General features: G+C 44.0%; 1 protein-coding gene across 1 annotated transcript; it reads right to left on the bottom strand.

Annotated features, from left to right (window-relative positions):
* nrip2 (nuclear receptor interacting protein 2) lies at window positions 1-23897 on the bottom strand. The gene is made up of 6 exons (XM_024377230.2): window positions 23035-23897; window positions 12768-13115; window positions 5602-5684; window positions 5230-5345; window positions 3889-3941; window positions 1-2519 (listed from the first exon to the last, which is right to left on the bottom strand). The coding sequence occupies exons 1-6, from the start codon at window positions 23188-23190 to the stop codon at window positions 2400-2402; spliced, it is 876 nt and encodes a 291-aa protein (XP_024232998.1). The 5' UTR covers window positions 23191-23897; the 3' UTR covers window positions 1-2399.
* Window positions 23898-25115: the final 1218 nt, after the last annotated feature.

Below are 25115 nucleotides of genomic sequence, written 5' to 3' on the forward strand. Positions count from 1 at the left end.
TAGCTAGCCAGAATACATATTTTAATAGGCAGAGAAAATACTGTTCAGAAAAAACACAAAAAATAAATGTATTTCATACATCGATTACCATCGCACAGCATATTAAGAAGTACATGAGTACGAAACATTAGCAATCTATTCGTGGGTGACCTCCATAGAAAGAGCTAGAGGTCAGATGGATATTGTTACACAGTCGAGAGCATGGCACTGTCCAGGGCTCTTCTTCACAAAAAGTCTGAGTAGAAGTGCTGATCTAGGATCAGGTCTATGTAATCTTATCCATTATGCTCTGAAAGGCATGACTGATCCGATATCAGCACCTACCCAGGGTAGTCACTAGTTACCACAGCCACAAAGTCAAAAACCCAGCCTATTTCTACGTCTCTTCCATAAATCAGATTTTAAACCTAACCGTAACCACACTGCAAAACTTATGCCTAACCTTGAATTAAGACCAACAAGCTAATTTTTGTTTTCATGTATTTATTTTTTTCGATATATAGCCAATTTTGACTTTGTGGCTGTGCTATCTAGTGGAAACCCCACACTCAGAGACTCTTTGAATACAGGTCCAGATGGTAAAAGCAGAGTATGAAGACCTTTTTGAGGGCGTCTGAAGCGCTTCTCGATTGTCCAAACAATGCGAATGGATCAAGGCAGAGTGTAATTCATGTTAATGGGAAGATTATAGTGTGGCCTTTTGGCTTTCTCACATGCCTGATTCACACCATAGGGTCAAACTGAACTAAGCCGAGCTGTACAGTACTGGGTTGGCCTCGTTACGACTCCACCATAGTAGCTGGAACCGTGCTGCAAAGGATAATGAGAAAATACAATATTCAAGCCAGCACAGTACGTTTCGGCCCTGTAGTCGACCCTGTAGTGTGAAACTGTCAGTCAGGCAACAAGGGGCTTGATGATAATTCTGTACCGCAGCGCCGGTCCTAGTAAAATACCAAATCAGCAAACAAGGCTTGTCAAAGTGAATAATGTACGTCAGCAAAAGTGGAACGAACGAGAAGAGGAACAATGTACCAAGCAGATTTGTTTCCCGAACTTCAAAAATTAAGAGGGAGAGAGAGAATATGCTTAAACAAACATCTATGAGGGCCTTGACCCAGAGAGCAGCCTCAGAGCAGAGTGATTAATGTCCCCTGAAGAAGACGAGGGAAGGAAGGCAGCTGGGGTCGGCTCCGTCTTGCCAACTCCCTCTGACCGGAGCTGGGAGGAGGAGGAGGAGCTGGGAGGATGAGGAGAAGTAAATAGAACTCACACTCTCACAGGAACACTAACATCCAGACTTTGACAAAAAAAATAATGCGGAATTATGGACTGTTTGGATCTTTTTGTTGTGCTGTCCGTCTGACACACACAACTAGCTCTAGGACTCTATTGACATTTAAGTGGAATTATTGAGAATTCGTTTTGATGGGGGTCATTGTGACATTCTTAGGAGCACTCTTCATTTGGGAAAATAGATGAGAGAGAGAGAGAGTCTTCACTTGGCTGAAGGCAGTTAGTTCAGGAATAGCAGTAGTCTCCTCACATCTCTTCCAGAATTCCCTGTCTGTCCTGACTCTCAATTCGATTTTTTTAACAGGCAGATTCAAAGGTTTCATAAGACCTGTTTTTTGTTTCTCTTGAGCACGTGTGAGAGGACATCGGGAAGACTATCTCTCTGTAAAGGGATGTGAGGGAGATATCATTTTTTCCCTCAAGGCTGAACTGATTTTGATTTTAAACAGTTTTGGCATTTAATTGATGATCAACGTAAATTATTTCATACTTCCAAATCACAATATGTTCATTTTCAAAGGATAATTATCGTCTGACTCCTCAGTATGTTTCAGTACACTCTTAGAAAAAAAGGTGCTATCTAGAACCTAAAAGGGTTCTTCGGCTGTCCCCATAGGATAACTTTTTGAAGAACCCTTTTTGGTTCCAGGTAGAACCCTTTTGAGATCAATGTAGAACTCTTTACAAAGAGGATTCTACATGGAACCAGAAGGGGTTCTCCTATGGGGACAGCCAAAGAAAGCTTTTGGATTCCTTTTTTTCCAAGAGTGTATTGAACAATGATGCACTGTCTGGCAGATAAAAAAAACACCTTGATTAAGTACATAATTATGAATATTGTTACATAGAATCGTCCCAAACCTTGAGCTCCATCCACTCCATAAACTAGGCTAATTCAATACAGCAGTAACATCATGGTAATGTCTTAATTCCACAGAAACAAACACAATGGTGTAAACTGAAGAGAATTGGGGTGCTCAACCATGCTGCTGGCAGTGCGAAACACTGGTTGGACAGTCCAGACCCAGACTGCATCATGTTTTTACAACGCCAGCCAATCAGAGGAGGGTGTGGGACGGCTGGGAGGTTGTGACCCGCCAGGGTCACATGTTCTCATTGCTGTCTTGGTGATGGCACTGGCTGACCAATGGCGGCTCCAGGAAAGGCAGCTCCTCCCCTGAGCCCTGGAGCTTTAGGACTCTACTGCTCAGGTCCACACAGCACTAGAGATAAAGGATGGATAAGGGAGACATCAGATGGGTGACCATGACTGACTATAGGGTCAAAACATGGTTTAACATCAACTCTACTACAGATAGAGTGCAGTGCCATGGAAACGCCATTTGTTTGTAGTACTGCCATCATCCAGCAAAGTGCCATTTTAGACAACAGAAGGTTAATAATGTTATGTAAACCAATATCCTCGGAAAAGTCACCGCTGCTGCTCCAAATAGCAGTTAAATCTGTCTGCACATGTTGACATTAAAGGGAGACACTGTACTCTTTTCAGTTCTGTGCTTTTCCATCCAAATAGTTCTTGTGGGGCTCCATGCAATATTGCACAACATTGAGTATGCCCCAGTGCGCATGCATATGTGATCACAATTCACACAATGGCTGTGAGATGCACCTGAGTCTAGCTCTCTGCTTTTCATTGGGCCTGACAGACTCCACTGTGCTCTGTGTTTTACTTCCAGGTCACCAGAATGGCCCAGGGACTAAACTGAACATTTTGTCTCCGTTCTAACAATTGTCTATAACTGTAACTCCAGGCTTCCTCCATCTGAATGTATGAGTATCTTTCCTTGCAGGCATACGTGATGATTCAATTAGGATTCACCCTTTTTTCCAAGCCACCGATCTATTTAAGGAATATTTTGAAAACTTTTCAGCTATGATTTAAATTGAGTTAAAGTTCCCATCTTGAGTTTTGCCGAGGGAGATGAATACTGAGACTGGGTGCACTTGGAAGGAAAATTGGCTCCGGTATCGTGGATCCTCCGGGGGTGCTTTTGCGTAATCGGAGATCTGGTTTCCAGTGTACTCTTAAAGTCTAATTAATTTGATTCTCTGTGAGAAATGGTCGCAATTAGTCTCATCCCTAATTCTACTTTCCCTCTCAGACCCTCTAAGACAGAATTCTGTTCGTGTTTTCCTCTCCTGTTCTGTTTGTTGATTGTCACGTTGTGTTGTCATTTCCTGGTATATCCTGGGGAAATGGCAGCATTTAAAACCTCAGTGAGATGTGCTGATCTGAATTCTGTCTTATCTGTCTGCTTTCACCTGCAGTCCTCACCAGGCAACGCCAGCAGACAGCCGTAACCCTCAGATAACATAACACAAACCTGTCTGTCTCCATCTCTGTTTTAACCTGATATTACTTGATGTGTTCTGATAGGAACCGGCATCTTCAATGTGTTACTAAGGTCTCTGCATAATCTAATTGCTACATTCAATGTCTGCCTCCCTTTTTCCTGTGATTATTTTTAGCAGTAATTTTCATTAGCTGTGAAGTTCAAGTTGGGGGAGATTTAGGGAGGATGGCAGATCAAACACAGCATTTACATATTGGCGACACTAATGAGGACTTACTTTGATTTCCTGCAGAGTCTGAAGACCCAGGCACAGCTCATACACCTCATCCTCTGTGGAGAGATGGAGAGGAGAGAGAAGGAGAGACAAAGAGAGGAAGAGAGAGATAAAGAGGAGAGAGAAGGAGAGACAAAGAGAGGAAGAGAGAGATAAAGAGGAGGGAGAAGGAGAGACAAAGAGAGGAAGAGAGAGATAAAGAGGAGGGCGAAGGAGAGACAAAGAGAGGAAGAGAGAGATAAAGAGGAGGAAGAAGGAGAGACAAAGAGAGGAAGAGAGAGATAAAGAGGAGGGCGAAGGAGAGACAAAGAGAGGAAGAGAGAGATAAAGAGGAGGGAGAAGGAGAGACAAAGAGAGGAAGAGAGAGATAAAGAGGAGAGAGAAGGAGAGACAAAGAGAGGAAGAGAGAGATAAAGAGGAAGAGAGAGATAAAGAGGAGAGAGAGAGCAGAATAAGAAACCGTGAATTTCTAACCTGTCTCCTGCTGACTGATTAATTAACACTGTATAAATGAGCTCCAAACTAACAGGAATCATCAGCACTTCTCAATTCTCCCATCTGCGTCGTGTGCTTGTGTGTGTGTGTGTGCATATGTGTGTGTGTGCGCGTGTATGCTCTGTGTGTGTGTTCAACCATTAAGATATTAATCTCTCCCTGCTTGCTCAGTGTTATTTGTCTTTGTGATTTGACCCTGGCTGCTGAATAGGAAAGGTCAGGAGCACATGCTGCACACTGAGTACACACTCACACTCTCTCACACACATACTCACACTCTCTCACAGACACACGCGCTGTCACACACATTGGCTGCCAAGCGCATCTCCAACACCTTTTAAGACAGCTGACTTTTTAGAGCAAACCATTCAGGAATAACACAGCCAGTAAGCAAATCTATTACAGTCTGTTAATGATCAGTACCCAGATGCAACACAGTGTTGGGTCTAGGCACTGATTCGTTGGGGGGGTTTTACCAGGGGGTTTTGTATTGACATTGGTAAAGGAAAGTAATCTTGATGGTGTGGAAAATGGCTTGTGGTCATTGTGAGATAGCACCCAGACGGTTTGTATTGATCACTGTCAGGAACATTACTGTTTAACCCCAGTGATTTATGTAATCAAGTGTACTTGTCCAATCCATAGTATTATTCAATTCAATTTTGTTTGTCACAGTCTGTATGTTTACGGAGAAAGAAAAACAAAAGTGTTTCATTGACACTATCATAACACCTGTATTCCTACCATGTATGAGTGGACTCTCTCTTGCTTCATTGACAGTCAATACAACTGGCTGCAATGCTGCTTTAAATGTTTATGTGACATAATATGTGGTCTCCCCTTCCTTACCGGTGACGTGGGCAGAGCACTGGACACTCTGTCTGCCCAGCTGCAGCTGCAGGCCCCTCACAGAGCCCTGGCCCTCTGTCTGCTCACAGGGTGGACCTTCCTGGGTGGGATCCAATCTGGCAACACACAACACGGCCATGGTAGAGGTTATTAGGACGCTACTTTGTTCTGTTTCTCACAGGCCAGTTTGTTGATGCTGATGCAGTCTGATGTTGGTTGTGGTTGTGTGAGTGCCTGTGGAACTCAAATGTGTGTGTTGGCACTCTGTACTTCGGTGCTGGTTGGCAAACCTGGACCCAGGAGTGTTATGTGATGGGTGTGGTAGAGGTCGACGGAGAAAGAGAGATAGCGAGGGAGAATAAGGCCTCTCACCCAAGCCTCCTGCAGCAGGAGCTGGAGATGCGGTTGTGTTGACTACCGGTGTTGATGCAAGCCTTCACCTCAGTGTCGCAGCACTGTGGAAACACAGCAGAACAACTACAGTGTTAACTGACAGTGTACGTGTATAGTCAACACACTTATACTCCCACAAAGGAGAGAACATCAGACAGGAACACATATTTTTGTCCTGCGGCTTTAGTGAAATAGATCTGTTTGATTACAAAAGGCTTTTCATCAAATGGGTCCCAACAGCTCTGCTACGCCTGCCAAGTGCCTGCCTGTAAAACTGCCAAACTACGATATACAGTCTGAATTAAAGGCTTACCAACTCTATAGAGTTTTGGTTATATTTGTGCTAGTAGTCCATTATTAAGCCACATTTCCCAACCAATTACAAGTAGTGTTCAAGACTAGGCGTTTTCTAGGTTTGGCATAGTTGTTTATATGCAATCACATTTGTATTGATCCTCTGTCTGAGTCAGAGACTATTAGACCATGAAGCCTGTGCCGATGATGCAGGACTATTCTGCCTCATGGTTAGAGATAATACCAAACCAACCATGACTGTTTTAGAAAAAAACACCTATGAAATTAGTCTCACTCCAGTGGATGTGTTGACTATTAGTTCAACCATTAGAGCACGTGACTGTGCTTGTTTTGTGAAAAAGATGATGATCCCATGTTATCTGAGGCCTCTCCATGCTTTTATCATCCTGAATGCATTACTAGACAGTGGAATATTAGCCCAATCAGCAGAGCCTGCGGAATATTCTTCAAATAGTGTTCGTCCAAAACCATTATGCTCAAGGGCAACATCTTCTGTACAAGAGCAACATGATGTTGTCTTCTGAGCCAGAACCATAGAACAGTAAACAACACTTCTGAAGTGAGGATCAGCAGTGCTGTCTTCTCCTGGGTACCTAAAGCATCCTATCTGTCTCACTTCCTGTCATCCAGCCTGTGTGTGTGTGTGTGTGTGCGTGTGTGTGTTCAGCCAGGGTGGTGGTCCTTTATCCTCCTCCACATCTCCCAGTGGTTCTGTCGTAGGGCACTTCATGTCACAATGCAGTGATTCACGGTAAAGGGGAAGCAGACATTGCGGCAGATTCTAATGACTGCAGGTAGCCTAGTGGTTAAGAGCAATGGCCCAGTAACAGAAAGAGAGCTGGTTCGAATCCCCGAGCCGACTAGGTGACAAATCTGTCGATGTGTCCTTGAGCAAGGTACTTAAACCTAATTTCTCCTGTAAGTTGCTCTGGATGAGAGTGTCTGCTAAATGACTAAAATATAAATGTCAAATGTTCTATAATGAAGTTTCTGTTGTAAATCTTAAGGCTCTTATTAGAATATGACAAATCACACTTCTTCGAGTGGAAGGGAGAACAGGCAATGCTGGTGAAAACACGCAACTATGGAGGGAGGATTTAAAACATGTTCACACTTCACAGCATATGGTGGATCCGCAAGAGTGAGAACGGAACAAGATGTCACACCCGCCCCCTCTCGATGGAGAGGGAAAGACACCGAGTGGACACATAATGATATGCTTCCCTGAACACGAGTTAACACAACCCAGTGACATAACCTCTGTGTCCTTGCTAGGTCAGCAGTACTACCTTGTGGTTTCTGAGACAGTGTACCTCATCTCAAGCCTTCTCTCACATCCACCATGTTTTGAATGAATGGTTCGATAGGTGGATGGATGAATAAAGGTTGGATGGGTGGATAAATGAATCATAGATGTATGGATGGATAAAACATCCTGAGAAAGCATATTTTCACTTTGTATCACACATACATCGACTTGGCTCTAGGGCATTTTTACCCCCTAGATTAAAGCCGACTAGGACATCAAATCCCGTTGCTGTGGCTGGGTGTAAAAATGTAGTCCCAGACACACAATATAGTTGAGCTTCCCCCCCTTAATCCCTGCAGGCTTCTCACGGCCAGGCTTCTCAGAAGGCCTGCAAACGTGTGCTTTTGTCTCTGCCTGAGTGGTGAAAAATTCCTCCCTTTCTGTGATGTTTAAAAATGGCTCCGGAATTAATGGGTAACTATGGAGCTTTTAGCCGCTTAAAAAAAATTAATTAAACAAACAAGATCAAAGATATGCTGATCCCCATGGAATGTTCCCAGGCGAACCACTCACTTCAAACACATACACAGTAGCTGTGCTCGAATACTCATACTAACCGCACTAACCATACTACTTGTGATGTAAATTGAGTATGTAGAATACTTATTGGTAATAGTATGGATATAGTTAGTAAGCCAAAAGTTCACGGTTGTCGTACTACATTCGCAAAAATACGAAATATAAACTGGGTAGTTTGAGCCCCGAATTCTGATTGACTGAAAGCCATTGTACATCAGACCGTATACCACAGGTATGACAAAACATTTAGTTTTACTGCTTTAATTACATTGGTAACCAGTTTATAATAGCAATAAGGCACCTCAGGGGTTTGTGATATATGGCCAATATACCAAAGCTATGGGCTGTATCCAGGTGTAACAGTTGTTAAAGTACTATATGAATTTCACCAGGTGCATATATCAATATGTTGTGTTGATTTGTTATGCATGCCTACATCTTCAATTATTTTGTCTCGTCTCTCGGTGTGGATGTGTCAGAGGTGAGGAGCTATTATTCACTGTCTTGAGGATGACAACCTGCTGTTCCTCAAAGCAGATGTCCAGCCGAGCCAGAGCAAAACACACCATCATTCTGCCTGGATTCTTATATCATCTGTTGGTATGGTGGAGAGTGCAGGGTGTTATTGTGTTGCAGGTCAGGGGAAGTCTTGTGGGCATGCAGCTGCAATACTATGGAAGGTAGCTAGCTCGCTGGCTTTTTGTTTATCATAACCCTTTCTTTGACTGATCCATTTGACATTAGCTAGTTACTAACTAATTGTGATGATACCATATCACTGACCAGAACGTTAACTAGTACAACATGCATACACGCTTTTTGGTTTCAATGGCTCATTGTGTAAGTATATCAGTTTAATCTCGAATGGCAATGAGGTAGGTACAGAATCACAGTGAGTTTTACAATCGAATAGGAAATGACCAGCATAACCTAAACCTACCAGTTAAAAGGAGACTGTAAACTAGTCAGCTGTGAACATCATGTAAACTACTGTTCTGTACTGTAAGTGACTATTCTAACAGTGGTGTTTTGTTGAAGGTGCAGAATGCTGTGTATGTGTAACAGTATAAATTTAGACCGTCCCCTCGCCTATACCCGGGCGCGAACCAGGGACCCTCTGCACACATTAACAACAGTCACCCACGAAGCATCGTTACCCATCGCTCCACAAAAGCCGCGGCCCTTGCAGAGCAAGGGGAACTACTACTTCAAGGTCTCAGAGCAAGTGACGTCACCGATTGAAACGCTATTTAGCGCGCACCGCTAACTAAGCTAGCCGTTTCACATCCGTTACATATGGAAGATTGACAGGGGTGTCCTGTACAGATGAGCAATGCCAGTGGCACTCTGGGGACGCAGTGGAATTTAGCTCCAAAAAGGTTAAGCGAGATCTGTTTCAAACGTCACAAACCAAGTGAAGAGTTCTCTGACATCACCCCAGCCGCTTCTCCATCTCTACCTCCAACTCCTGCGTACCATTCCAAAACTTTTATTAAGTGCGTTGTGGAAGGGGCAAATGTTCCAGTGGGGTGCCTTCTGCATCAAAGCTAAACTCAACAGTCGTCAGGTTCCAGCAGCAGCCACACAGCTACAGCAGCCTTATGGTGAACACGGCATTAACATGCAGTGTCAGAAATGCTTTTCATTTTGTGACGTTTATGTTAAGCTGGAGGAGTGTAAATGTGCCAGCTTGGAGAAGGCCACTAAAGCACAGAGTGTCTACCATGCATTGTATGATGCGCGTAAACTTCGGATCACTGCTAGCTCAGAAAAGAAGGTTTGTGTGCCCAACCCAACAAATCCCGACCACTTTGTGCAGGAGCATCTCTTCCCCCAGGTTCCGCAACCACATATGGCAAGGAGAACGAGCAGGTGGCCTACACATGGATGGAGAGCTGCGGGTTTAGTCTGGAGAGTAGAGGCACAGTAGTGAGTGTCAAAGAGCCATGTCTTTCTCCAAGCCCAGATGGAGTGTTAAACTCTCAAGAGCTATTCGAAACCAAATGTCCTCTTCTGATTAAAAAGTGTGAGTCTCTGACTGAACTGTTCTCTGGCAAACTCACCGATGTGAAGCTGGTGGATGGGGTTCCTCAGCGGCAACCTAATGCAGCCCGTGGGTACTACATGCAGGTGAAAATGGTTCATGAATGGAGAGATGTGTTAACAGTTGATGTTATTCTTTAATAACACAGACCCCAAAGCAAATCAGTGGGAGAAAAATATATTTATTCAAAGAGAACAAATCATTGTTGTTATGCTTGAAAGTAGGTGGCAGATGTTTATTCTTCCCTGTCCTCAATGTTTCTCCTCTGAACAAAGAGACAGGATGTAGTTTATAACCCAACCCTAGCCTGTGGTTGACCAATTAGAATTCCTTGCAATAAAACTGGGCCAATGGCCAAATAACAAATATCCTGTTTCAGGCTCAACGTATAGACAATACGGACCAATGAGAACTTGCCACATGGAGCTATGAGACACGGACTGAAATTCCTCCTGTGTCCCTGACCCATTAATCTTCAGTTCCCCATTACAGAAAAACAACTATTTCCATTGATAATGAATTCCCTCTTGACCTTTAGTCCTCTGAGTTGTGTATTTATCTTTGAATATTCGTACAGATGCAAACTGCTTGTCTGGGCTCCATCCGAGCAGGTTGTTATTGATGTGCCTTTTGATGTGAAGTTCTGTGCTGATGTTATCCCTAAACTGAAGGGGTTCTATTTCACAATATGCTGCCAAGGATAGTAGATGAGTTCCAGTCAGGCAGACTAACTATGTGCTCCAAATATGTTCATCTATGTGTTATCTAGGGGCCTTATACTTTAAAAAAAAATAGTACATATATTTTGTGTCTTGTAAAGCTCTGTCAGCTCTACCTTATTATCGAAGCATAACTCTAGATTGGTGCGTTTTTGTCTGTCACAGTTCTCCTTCAAATGCACATTTACCTGATTATATTTGCAAAATTGTTTTAAAAATGTGTATATCTTGTCTTGTACAGCTCTCTTCATACATGTTTATCTAATGCCTACGGATAATGATTTATGAATGTTTTTATTGTGCCTTGTTATAGCTCTCTTTTCATATGGCACTTCATGAACTTATCTCAGCATACCATAACTCATCTTGCACTTGGCAAATGATGGTGTTAATAAAAACCACTATGAAATTCAACTTCGTTGACATTTTCTTTTGATACTTAACATTTTGAAATGAAGGAGGAGGAGGCATGTCTAAAGGTTTCAAATGTGTTTTCAGTTTGATTCTGCGTTTGGTTTTCAAGAGCACAAATTAAGAATACTGGAATACTGTGCAAAGCTATCATCAAGGCAAAGGGTGGCTGCTTTGAAGAATCTAAAATACCAAATATATTTTGAATTGTTCAATAGTTTTTTGTTTACTACATGATTCCTTATGTGCTATTTCATCGTTTTGATGTCTTCACTATTATTCTACAATGTAGAAAATAGTACAAATAAAGAAAAACCCTTGAATGGGTAGGTGTGTCCAAACTTTTGACTGGTACTGTATTTACACCCCTTGATTGGAGTCCACCTGTGGACATTTCAATTGATTGGCATGATATAGAAATAAAACACAACAGTCTATACAGAAGGTCACCAGTCTAGTCTTTATGACAGTGCATGTTAGAAGCATAAACTATAACATGAAGTCTGCAGATCTCGATGAGAACCTGATATAAATGTGATGAGGCATATATCTGTTCCAACAGGAAAGGTATAAAGTGTTGAAAGTTTCCAAGAGCACAGTGGTCACCAGCATTGGGAAACTGAAAATCTGTGAAAAAAATATGGAACTACCTTAACAGATCTTGCCTAGAGCTGGTTGTCCGACCAACCTGAGCAACCGGGCAAGAAGGAGGTGACCAAGAACCACTCTGACAGAATTATAGAGTTTGGGTAGTTTTGTTTACTACATGATTTTTTATGTGCAATTCAATCAATCAATTGTATTTATAAATTACTTCTTACATCAGCATTTATTCTAAAACCACAAACAGTAATGCAGGTGTAGAAGCACAGTGGCTAGAAAATAGCCAGAACCAAATAAAGAACCAAAACCTGGCTTGAATGGGTATTCGGGCTGTAACAACAAAATGTGGAATGTCCAAACCTTCTTTGACTGGTACTATTCCAAACCACATTGATTTGTTACTTGAATGCTCTCACAGGTATGATTCAGGCAGGTGTGATTGCCAGTCACCTAGGTAACACTGGGGACATTGAAATACACTGGGGACATACACACCCTTGATTGGCTCAGAAAGGATGCAACTGAGAAGGGATAACCTGGTCCAGAAGGACAACAGTCTCTACAGAACTTCACCAGTCTAGTCTTTATGGGAGAGTGGCTAAACAGAAGCCATTCCTAAGAAAAAAGCACTGTGTGCAGAAATAATGGCGCCTGAACATACAGAGTCAGTATTTCATTGAATGCTATTCATTCACTGTAATAAATGATGTTGCCAGTGAACTCAATGCATTTGCGTTACTGGTTTGTCTTCCCATCTTGAATATAGATTGATTCCACCAATGTTGTTCGTATGATTATCTTATGATGTTAGTATGATGGGGTCTTCAGCTGTGTGTTGACTTCATTATGAGGCTGTTGTTGATCCTGCGTGTAGAGGAGTCACTGTTACAGTGTGTTACATTAGCTCTTCATTTAGCCACAGACACAGTGTGACGAGAGTGTCTGAGAGGTACAGAGGGCCCGATATGGGTACTCTACAAACCCTAGCATTAAAGCCATTAAGAATTGATGAAAGCGGGCTCAGTGGAATACAATGAGGGAATGCATCATCTGGATAAATGATGAGTCACTGTCGTCTCTCTGAGTGCTTCTCTCTCCTCCTATCCCTTTATCTCTCCCTTTCACTCCTCTTTTATTCTCATATGGAATGGAACACAATAGTATCTGAGATTTAATTTAGGTGAATAAAAAACCCATGGGGCCAAATTGAAGGAAGGATGCGTACCTTGCACTGGACCAGCAGGGTAGTGAGATGCCTCTCCGTCCTCTGCCTCTCCTTCCTCCCCTCCTCTGTTTTATCGTTCCCAGCCGTGCTGCTTGTCTTCCCCCCGGCCTCGCTGCTGTCCTCCTCCTCCTCCTCATCCGACCTCGTCTCTAGGCTCCTCTCACTCTCCTCTGGCGAATCCCTCTCCTCCGTGGAGTCGTCAGCCGTGCTCTCGCTCTTCTCCTCTGCGTCGCCGGCGCCCCCCTCCTTGCTGTCGACCAGGGGCGAGGGTCTCCCCACGCGGGCCTCGCCACGCAGCTGTGTGATGTTTCCCGCCATGAGGCGGCGCTGCACGATGCTGTGGGGCTGCTGTAACCAGGAGACAGGGCAGGTAGAGGGATGTCAGACACCAGTTTCAATGGGTTAATCCTAGTCCTGGACTAGATTAGATTAGAGAGTTTAATAGTCACATATACAGGGTTGCAGATGTAATTACAGGGTACAGTGAAACGATTGCGCTCCAGGATCCAACAATGCACAACAAAGTGAAAAAATATATAAAAATGAATAAAAAATCGATAAAAAATAATAATATATACATATTACAACTGTGGCAATGATAAATGTCCATTGGGGTGGGGGCAGGGTGACTCAAAAGGATGTCACTGGAGAATCTCCATTGAAAGTGCTTTTTAGTCTTAATAGGTCTTTTAGTTTTAATAGGTAGTGCACCTGGAATGGTAAATAAATAGAAAAGAGAACCAGCTAGGGGCGGCAGGTGGCCTAGTGGTTAGGGTGTTGGGCCATTAACCGAAAGGTTGCTGGATCGAATCCCTGAGCTGACAAGGTAAAAATCTGTTGCTCTGCCCTTGAACAAGGCAGTTAACACACTTCCACGGTAGGCTGTCATTGTAAATAAGAATTTGTTTTTAACTGACTTGCCTAGTTTAATAAAGGTTAAATTCAAAAATGTAATAGAACAAATTGGCTGATGTTCAATGTTAGAATGTTATGATGATTCCATATTCTTCAGGACAGAGAGTTCTTTAAATATGATACATGTCTATCTTAGTGTTCTGTACAGCTTTCATGTTCATTTACTCAGACCAACCCCATTCCATAGCAATATTAAGGCAACTGTTGTTTTATGATTTGATACTTGCCTGGATGACGAACAAGAAATTAGATTTTAAACCATTTCAAAACAACTGGTGGGCAATGGCTGAGTTGAACAATTGTTTTCATGTGATAAATCTAAAATGAATAGAATTTTGAGCTCCAGAGCCTCATGGTAATCTAATTGTTTTCCAGTAGGGAGTCACTCTAGAGAAAGATGGAAATAGTTTTTCTAAGAGGCCATGTGGTTCGAAGTGAACAGAAGGTCAGCAAACACCAGCAAAACAAATAGTATCAATTCACCAGAAGGAGGATGTCGGTCATTTCAGATATCATAACTGCTGCTGAAAAACGATGCTGCTACTGACGTGATGGAAACATCCATTGTCTCTATTGCCAGAGGCACATCGTTAGCTGTAAATAGCGTGTGTGCACGCTTATGTGTGTGTAGGCGCGCCTCCAATTTGATGTGTTTTTATCTGCACTGTGCATGTCTGTACAGTATGTAGCCTACAAAACAGTTGTTCTGCTTGTATCACACAGTTGCTAGTCTCAAATCTCACCTTTGGGGCCTCATTGTGAGTTCAGTTGAGGTGTTGAAGGTTTCAGGTAATGACCACAACATCAGAGCATATCAGAGCCGAGCTGTCTGTCAGTCTCCTCCTGGGCTCATTTCTCCTGTGCTCCAGCTCTCCCTGTCAGCCCGTCAAAGTGATTACTGGTCAGTGCTCTCATACTGGCTCACACAATAGATCGTATCAGGCCTCTGTATACCTCTGTGGGTAGGTGTTCTATTGATCAGGGAGGAAGTGCTCTCTGCAGAGGCTTCTCTGTAATCAGGCTTATATGCACTCTCTCTCTCGCTCCCTCATATATACTGTAGCTCTCTCTCTCTCTCACACACACACACACACTCTCACACGCACCCAGAAGCAGGTCTGCGTATGTGTGATAACCACATGATCAAGGTCAAATTAATAGGTAAGCAAAAACAGGAATCTTGTTTTCTCTGACTTTTCTAAGACTTCAGTGGGTATACTGTATATAGTGAACTCCAAAGTATTGGGATAGTGGATTTTTGTTGTTGTTTTGGCTCTGTACTCCAGCACTTTGGATTTGAAATGATACAATGACTATGAGGTTAAGATACAGACTGTCAGCTTTAGTTTGAGGGTATTTTCATCCATATCGGGTGAATCGTTTTGGAAATGACAGCCCTTTTTGTACATAGTCCCCCCATTTTAGGGGACCTAAAGTATTGGGATAATTCACTCATGTGTATTAAAGTTTGGGGGTGGGGGGGTATGATATTTGTGAGTCTGTAACTTTCTCACTCAGCATTATTCACGATTCATTTCAAAATCTCTGAGCTATGGAAACTGTAAAGTCAGCCAGATTGCATTAGGAGAGGAGGCTCAAATGAAGATCCTACATCTGTAGGTGGGTTCTGCTGCTGGTACTGTTGGAGACTGCAGTTTCTCTAAAGGCTCTGTGTCACACCGGAAGTGTCTGAGGAGAGTTTACACAGACGTGACCCTTGACCTCCTCAACACCTTCAGCAGACGAGCAAGTGTCCGTTCTGTATGAAGCCTAGAGTCTGTAGTCTAGTGCCTCCTCTAAAAGATACTATTACTGAGAGCAGCTGCAGGACATCACAGCACAATCAGCCTCATTACTATGTTGTGTTACAATGCCACCTCTGATGGAGTTATTTTATAGTTCTATAATAAATCGTGTTATTTTACATTTTCTCTGTATGTTAGTGTTATTAGAAAACCTCATAGCATTGGTACCTTGTATCCTGCTCTCTCTGCATATAAATGAAGTATTTACATGGCCCACTCCTGTAATCACAGTATTGTATTGTATTGCACCCAGATACGAAGAGCACAAATCCCCAGAGGGTTGACTGTCCAAAATACTGCGATTGCGCAATCATACCCAATAGCCTGAGGAACAGATGGAGCAAGACGGAGAGGAAGGAGGAGGATAAATGCCAAGCTGGTATTTTGTCCCCTTCTTTTCTCAGTTGATTGTATTGTTCATCATTGTTTTGTATTGTGCAATGTGCAGGGCTAATTTCCATTCTCTACACAGGGCTGGAAGCTGCAGCTTGTTCTGCCTGTTTACAATATGAATGAAGATGAGGGGATAGTTCAGGAGGGTAGAGACAGGGAGATAATGAATGAAGGATAGAGAGATCCCAGCTATAATACTGTCCTCTTATTTATTTAGCTCAGCCAGTCAGTTAAGAACAAATTCTTATTTTCAATGATGGCCTAGGAACAGTGGGTTAACTGCCTTGTTCAGGGGCAGAACGACAGATTTGTACCTTGTCAGCTCGGGGATTTGAACTTGCAACCTTTCGGTTACAAGCCCAGCTCTCTAGCCACTAAGCTACCTTGCTGCACTACTCTGTGTGTGCGTGTGTGCGTGCGTGTGTGAGTGTGTGTGCGTGTGTGCGTGCGTGTGTGAGTGTGTGTGTGTGTGTGAGTGAGTGCGCGTGCGTGCGCAGTGTATATAATGGCTTTCCTCCTGCTCCACAACACTGACTGACATCTGTTTCTCTGTAACACACCCTGTCATCCTAGAGGTCACCTAGGGGTCACACTGTATTCCTCTCTTCATATACACATCCCAGTCCTATTTGTCATCCCTTTAGTTCTCCCTCCCACATCTCCTACTATTTTCCCTCCCATCTCTCCCCTCCTTCACTGTTTTCTACCAGTGCGAAGGCAAAAGTATATTGTTGCTGTTGCTTCCTCATAGTCCAACCAAGGTTAATGGATACGGGATGTGAGAGGTATTCATTCACTCCCAGAGGACATGGAACTTAGATAGAAAAATCCTTCTGTATTGTTCCAAAGCAACTAGTTTGGGCATTACACAATTCATCTGGGTACTTTAGAAGCTACCAGTCTGTATGTTATTGTCCTCCCAACCCAGCCTCAGTTCTAGCTGACCATGTAGTTGTTAGGCTGATCTGTGTTAGTCAGCTCTGACACAAGCTGTGAAGAAGGCCTCTCCACAGGAGCCCTCCCCAGAATAGGCTTTTCACAATGAGCAGCTCGATGTCTGCTCCACATCAATCAACAGGACCACTTGGACCGGGCCTGAATCATAGTGATCTATTATTATAATAGATAATGGTCCTGGAACGAAGTGGACAGTGTTTTCTGACTGTGTCATATCTGACAAGCGTTCAAATCAAGCCCCATGTGGTTCCTTTGACCTCACACTCACCTTCCCTGCTATCAACACCCATAGAGACGGGTTTTATCTCGATGTCCGCAGCCCTTTATCAAAGATGTCATTGGAAAACCAGCAGTGTGTCATTCTCCTTTGACCCCCACCATTCAGTCTTCTATCTTCCATCAGCACCAGCCTTGTTGAAGGCAACACAGAAAAGGCGTAATTGCAGCAGTTTTCTCATTTGCATTTCTCAAAGCTTGCAGCATCGGATAATTGATCTAAGTCCAACAATGATTAAGGCTACTTCAACACGTATCCCCCCGCTCCTTCCTGCTGTAATGAACAGCATGTGTACCGAAACACACACAGGGAGATAGATAATGAACCCAGGTAAATGTGTGGCTGGCTGATGGAGGGGCTTCCCTGGGTGAACTACTAAAGGTTTATCTGGAGGGAGGAGTCACAGTCTGCGTCCACAAATGGCTCCCTGATCCCTATTTTGACCAGAGCCCCATAGTATCCCTGTCATTTCAGACACAGACACAGTCTGTGGAACAGTGTGTTGCTTTTTACATTTATGGAGTTTTTGTTTGGTCTTTTGGAGGAGATAAAAAAAGAAGAAGAAATAAACATATTTCTCATCGACAGAGAGAGAGAGAGAGAGAGAGAGAGAGAGAGAGAGAGAGAGAGAGAGAGAGAGAGGAGAGAGAGAGGAGAGAGAGGAGAGAGAGAGAGAGAGAGAGAGAGAGAGAGAGAGAGAGAGAGAGAGAGAGAGAAACAGAGAAACAGAGAAACAGAGAAACAGGAGAGGCAAAGAGTTGCCTGGTTGCCTGCCTCCCCACCCAATGAGAAACCTTCCTTTAAATCCCATTATTATAAATCAGTTAAAGAAAATCTCCATTACCCATACTTCCCCTCCTCAGTGCTACTCTCTGACTGGCAAAGAGCAGAGCAGATTGAAGCTGACAGCAGTGTACCCAATGTAATTCCCCCTGCTCCATGTGAGTGAGGAGGCAGCTGGCTGTTGTAGGTTTCCGATTGCCCTGCAGCTACAGTGAGGTCAGACTGTTTGGATGCAGATCCTCTGTCCACAACAAGCGGTCTGTGTGCAGTGGTTGTGAACTGCCATACAGTATGTGCCCTGGCCTTTTTATAAAGTTCAAATGCAATTCCCTGTTCTAGCGCTGCACTTTGGCAGATGTGCTTAGTCTTTTGTCTGGTTTCAGGGACAGGGATGAAAGTGGCTGTAAAATAACCCGTTTGGAGACAAAGATTATAATAATGTCTGATGTTTTGTCTGTCTAGTCTCTTTTCTAGCCATGACATCCTCAGAGACAAGATGGCGTGCTGAAGTAAGCAGTATGATTTCAGGGCTTTTTGCAACAACAACTAAATAATACATCGACCAAATACCGCGAGTAAGCGTTGATGATTTATTCCGTTTCAGCTGTCACAGTGGACACGTTCATCACTTTTGTGCCAACCGTCAAATGGCAAAAGCATGAGTACATGCAAAACTGTCTCGTTTTGCCAAATAGATCATACAAGGCATTCATTTGATTTGTCACACTAAATATGGAGTTACCCCTATTGAATCCCCCCTGGGATAAGGTAGCAGTCATACGTCAGACATTGTGCTATACAACACCTTTATGGTTGTAAATGCACCCTGATAGGTGGTAGTCTTTATTGGCTAAGTGGTTCACTTGGAATTGGCGTCCCTGCTATGAATTAGGCTCATCTTTGTCTGCATCCATCAGCGTTCATGCAGATTAGATTATATTGGCTGATATCATGATTAGCCATCATTCATTTCAGCCAGCAGAGATGATGACTGGATGAATCTTAAATAGGGATTTGTGATGGTTGGTTAAACATGTACAAAGGATGTGAAGGTTCCTGTTTCTTCCTGTCTCTCCCCTAGTTGGTCTCTAGAAATCAATTCTCTCTTCAATTAGCTGTAATTAAAGAGTAACTTCCCATCACCTTTCAGGTACTGAAAGTATGGAGTAGAGATTGAAATTGTTTTTTTTTATTGGCATGACATATAATATTTATATGAGTGTTGTTATCACTGTATAACACTATTGATGAATACCAATACCAATACCAATACCAATACCAATACCATAATTTCAAGCCCTCCTCAAATACACATACATATACACACACACACACACTGTTTCTCTGTGTTCTTAATACATATTGCAGACTGCTGATTCGGCTGATGAGCGTCTTGCTGTGACCTCCCTCGGAACACGTCCACAGTGTTCCAGTTCAAACCGGTCACTATGATGCTCACTCTCTCTCTCTCTCCCTCCCTCCCTTTGTCATGGCATGTCCTCTTTTCTCTCACTCTCTCTCACTCTCTGAGAGATTAGAGCCTAATTGCCATGTGGGCTAATTATCTGACTGCAACAGGCTCCTCTCTCTGTCATGGCTGAAGTCACATGACTCTGCTAATGCCTGCTTTTCCATTTGGATCAAGGTCCCCAGCCGCTGGCTTCCTGTCATACAAACCATCAGGGTGTAGCCAGCGACACATCTGCTCTCTCTCTCCTCTCTTCTCTCTCCCTCCCCTCTCTGTCTCTCTCTCTCTTTCTACTCTCGATCTCTCCCTCTGCCATCCCCTCGGTCTCTGTGCCTGTCTGTTTCACCCAGGTATTTTTAGGCGGCTGTCTGTCTGCTGCCGCCCATCAAAGCTTCTGCCAACTGAGAGAGGGAGAGAGTGGATGAGAGAGAGCGGGGAGGGTGAGAGAGTGCAGAGAAGAGAGAGAGAAACAGGTAGGAAGAGAGTGTGGAGGGATAGAGAGAAGGGTCCTCGTCTGGCTGAAGTCAGAGGGGGGCTCACCTCCGCTCTCGTCAGCCGGACTTATTGGCTCAGTGCTGGGTTCTAATGGTAATCACTAGAACCTTCCTAAGATGTCTCCTGAATCAATTCACCATGGCCCTCCACAGTCAGAGTTAGGGCACTTTTCTCAAACTTCTTAGGGACATGTCAAGGGATCACATTGAGTGAGTGAGTCCAGACACCCAGACACCAAGTCCAGACACTTCCTCCACTCTGCTTTTCCCTTCCCTCGCTCTTGCGATTGAATGGTGGGTTGTCTTTGCCCTTTTCATGCTCACTGCTCCCTGGCTCTGGTATAGGATGATTACCAGAGCGGGAGAGCGAGAGAGAGAGAGAGAGAGAGAGAGAGAGAGAGAGAGAGAAAAGGAAGAGAGATGAGAGAGAGAGAGAGAGAGAGAGAAGCCGAAGCCAAAACACATTCACTCATATAACTGGCTCTATACTGTTAAATGATGTACTGGCTCAGCTGAAGTGGAGGGGCAAACCAGGGTACATCTAAAGAAGCCCTGCGTGGTTCAATGTGTGCTTTTACACCAGGAATAGTTCTATTTTAATGACTTGAGAATGATAATGAGGACAAATGTCTTCATCATTCCTCAATAGGGGAAGGAACCCATGAGACTGATAATAGAGCATTCTTGAGATATGAACACTATTTCAGAATGACAGACACACACACACATATACACACATACTGTCTGTCTATTCAGCTGTGAGGTGACATCACTACCCTGTTGTTGCCTATCTGCTGGCTTCTGTTTGGTCTCAGAGTAGCCCCACGCACCTTAGGGACACTCCTGCTGCTCTTCTACAATTCACTTCAGCCCTGTCTCCACCCGGAGCGTGATTGCTTTTGACAGTCAGTATGGAGAGCAAGGCACGGCGGGGGCGCTGTAACAATGGCTGCCTCTCTAGCGTTCTGCCGTTCAGACTCCGAGGCCATTACAATGTGATGCAGGGCCGTGAGATGACATGCAAATCATTCTGTAACCCCTGTGGCCTGTTTCCTCCATCGAATGGGGTTTCTGGCAAATGAGGTATGAATCAGAGTTCTTTTCTCTTTCCTATGAGCAGATAATTGGTATTAGCATAAGAGGGATTTATCCCAGTAAGGTCGTAGAATTAAATGCTGCCATTCAGCAGATGTGGTCTGCATGTTGGAGGTGATGCAGAAAAGATTCCGCTCTGACTGCATTATATCGTGACAAAGTGGCCTAAAGTTATACATGACTGTAAATATACACTTAAGAGCCTGAGTGTGTCAGTGGCATCATCCTCTCTTGTTGTCACCATTGTAATAAAATATTCCCCTGAATATTTCTTGTTTATATTCAGAAGAATGGAGAAGCTCGTTTACAAGTCAGACACCATGGGTGAATCCGAAATGGCACCTGACTTACTACTGTATATAGTGCACTACTTTTGCCCAGAGCATTATGTGTGTATGGCATAGAGGGCCATTTAGGATGCAGGAGACAGTTACCTCCAGGTTCTCTCACTGCATAGAGAGTGTGAATAGAATCCAGAGCACCAGACAGGCTCCAACAAATATTTAATTTCGCTCTAAATAACAGCTTGTTATCCTCCCACAATGCTCTTGTGAGAGAATTCAACTCTGAGAGCAAAGGAAAATAGATTTAGAGATGAGATTTAGATATAACGTGAGAGGGTTGAGAGAGATGGAAGTTAGTCATGGAGATGCTGCTGCTGCCTTCTGTGAAAGCTGGCTTTAAATACACAGTGTAATCACACACAGACACACACACACACACACACACACTGACACACTGACACACACGCACACACACACAGACAGTGTAAACACACACACTTCTGATGCTCTCCAGTCATTCTGGAGATTCTTGGAGTGCGTTCTGGGAATTTGGGAGGCAGCCATCTAATCAAGACTGTGTCAGGAGTTGACAGTGGGGCAATAAAGCCATTATCACAGGAAGCCCTTGTGTCCATAGAGGAGGACTGGGGGAGAGAGGACTTAGGGAGGTAGTTTGGGCTGATTGAGCAGGAGGTGGGAGGACGGTGGGGGACAGACGGACACTTCATAACAGGGACTGTGGGTCTGTCTCACAGTGTGTTCTGTCAGTGTGTCATGCATTGATTAGAAGAATGTGGGTGGCTGCGTGGGTGGCTGCGTGGGTGTGCGCCTGCATCTTAATCTAACATGCCTCGCTCTGTTTGTTCTGTCGCTCTGACCTCATAGCTAGTGTACTGATGGAAGGAGACGTGTGAGGGCCACACTGTGTCTCTGAGGCTCCATGTTCTCTGACAGCGTTTGACAGGCAGTCCTCTCATCTACTGTACCTACTGTATCTACCGAGTCTTTCATCTTCTGTGCGGTTACATGTCCTACCCTCTTCTCTTGACACCTCGTCAGATAATGGAAATTGCAGTTGATGGTGCAGCGGTAACAGTGAAGGGTAGATCCATGATAGGAACACCACAGGTTTGATAGAAAAGCAGCATGGTGTTGATATTCAACTCTTTTTGATGACGACATCAAGAGAACAGAGCAATATCATAGTCAATCAAGGGTCCACCTCATTAGTCATTGACTTAGTACATTTACTTTACACCGCATTTTAAACCTAGTAAATCATGCAGTTAGATTCAGCCAACCGTTGACCCCAGTGTTGTCAGAATACTGTGACGACATTCATGTCTCCCAACGGTCCCCAAAGCACCAACAATGCCAAGCAGCTGGTGGCAAACAGAGGACAGCCTCTTCAACTAACTCTCCAAACAAGCCCATTTCAACATCTTCTATCTGCCAAGTCTCATCCAAATGTATTTAGCCATCATTAGCCACCACCACGAAGAGTCAAAGTGACACAGTACAAGCAATAGAGTGTGATCTAATGGCACTTTCAGACAGCCACTGACCAGGGTCGTAAGGCAGCAAACAGAAGACAAAAGACCGTTAGAGGGAGGGACTATCGGAACTTGTTCAATAAGAGCAGGGCACACTGTAGTAAAACTCTCTACAACAGAAAACAAACATTTTCCCTTGCAAAACGTTTTGCTACGGTGACTTAATGAATACAACTCATGTAAGTGACAGTACCGCCAATAACAGAATAAGAATAGTCCAATGGGACATTGACAGCCACTCACCAGATCTTTGGAGGTGCCCAGTCTCTTGAGCCCATCCAGGGGCAGCAGGTCGGCTGAGTCTTTGTGTGTGAACTGGGTGGCCTGCTTCAGACGCCTCTGCTGGCCCAGGATGGCTTTATCCCGGATAGCCAGATCACCCTTCTTCGACTCACTCATGGTCAGTCAGTCAACCAGTCAGTCAGTGCAGTACAGTTAGCTAGAGTGTAGAGCAGAGCTGCTCAGTTCAGCGTACCTCTGTCTGATGTAGCCTGGTTTGGAACAGCAGGAACAGCAGTAGCAGCACAGAAGGGTATGAGTGTTGAAGGCAGAGCAGCACAGAAGGGTATGAGTGTTGAAGGCAGAGCAGCACAGAAGGGTATGAGTGTTGAAGGCAGAGCAGCACAGCCCAGTGCTCTGTACTGTAAAGTCTCTCCTTTTCACTTCCAAGAGATAGATCGCAGAGAGGTGATGATACCGTTGGTTACTCCTGTTTTAGTTGGTCTTTTCCAGAACAAATGTCTTCCTTCACCTTTACTGTGTCTGTCTTCAAACTGTTCCACCTTCAATCTGTGACCTCCCTCTCTCTGAGGGTGAGGTTGTTTTGAGGTGCTAGTCCTTGGCATCTATTTGTGTTCTGTGTTGCTGTCAGTGTCCAGAAATGATTAGTGTGCTGATGATCCTGTTATGTAGACATGTCTCTCTTCAGGCTGGGCTGTGTGTGTGTCCTCCTCTGTCAGTGCAGTCTGTCCTTGCAGCGCTGCAGAAGCAAACTGTGCCCCTCTCTTTCTCTGCTGTCTCTCTCCTTTTCTCTGCTCTCACTCTCTCTCTGCTCTCTCTCTCTGCTCTCTCTCCTCTCTCTCTGCTCTCTCTCTGCTCGCTCGTTCTCCTCGCTTTCTTTCTGTCTCCTCTCTCTCCTCTCTCTCTCTCTCTCTCTCTCTCTCTCTCTCTCTGTGATTCTGTCTCTTCCTCTCATTGCTGCTCTCTGGAGGAGTATATACCCACCCCCTGTCCCTCCCCTCAAGCCCTCTTTCCTTCACACACACTGACACACACACACACACACACACACACACACACACACACACACACACACACACACACACACACACACACACACACACACATACACACACACACACACACACACACACACACACACATATATATATATATGTACACACATACACACACACACACACACACACATATATATATATGTACACACACACACACACACACACACACACACACATATATATGTACACACATACACACACACACACACATATATATATGTACACACACACACATCTCGCCTAGTTTCAAAACACGACACCCACATGTTCTCGGTTAATGCCCCGTAGTGGGGGGACACACTTTGAAGTAGAAAAGCACCCTAGCTGCCTTCTTATTAACTCCCTACCCTCCACACACAGAGCTGGAATACCTTTCTGCCCTGGCTGACGTACAGAACATGCTGAGTCATGCTGCTATAGAACATCAGAGATGATCACATCAGACGCTTACTACCTGAATAAATACATAAAGATCAGATTCTCTCCCCTTGGATTTATTTGAGCCTTTCCCCTGAATGTCCTTCAGCCGTGCACCGAGCCACATCTAAAGCACATCAGAGAGTAACATGTTATAATGCCGTCAACCAATAGAGATTCTAACTCCTGTACAGTAGTAGTTCTATGTGATGGATAACACATTGAGGGATCCACTCTGTCAGCTATATGTGTATTTAGCTGAGTTCTAACCAGTTGTCATTTGGTTCCCCTGGGTTTTCAGTGGTTCCGGCACCTATGCTACGGTTTTGTCTGTGATTGGTGTCTGTGATTGGTGTCTGTGATTAGTGTGTGTGTGATTGGTGTGTGTGATTGGTGTGTGTGATTGATGTGTGTGATTCGTGTGGTTGCTCCAGCATTGATCTCCACTCAATCAAGCTCCATGAATAAATGAACAGGCTCCAGCATGAGATTCACAAACCCCTTCAGTTCAGACCCCCCTCATTTATATAAGTATAACCTCATGTACATATAATTATCAAAAGGGGAAAAATCAATCCCTCAATGAGCATCGGTGTAATAGAACCTATT

This window comes from Oncorhynchus tshawytscha, linkage group LG17, assembly GCF_018296145.1.
Source record: "Oncorhynchus tshawytscha isolate Ot180627B linkage group LG17, Otsh_v2.0, whole genome shotgun sequence".
NCBI classification, from domain to species: Eukaryota; Metazoa; Chordata; class Actinopteri; order Salmoniformes; family Salmonidae; genus Oncorhynchus; species Oncorhynchus tshawytscha.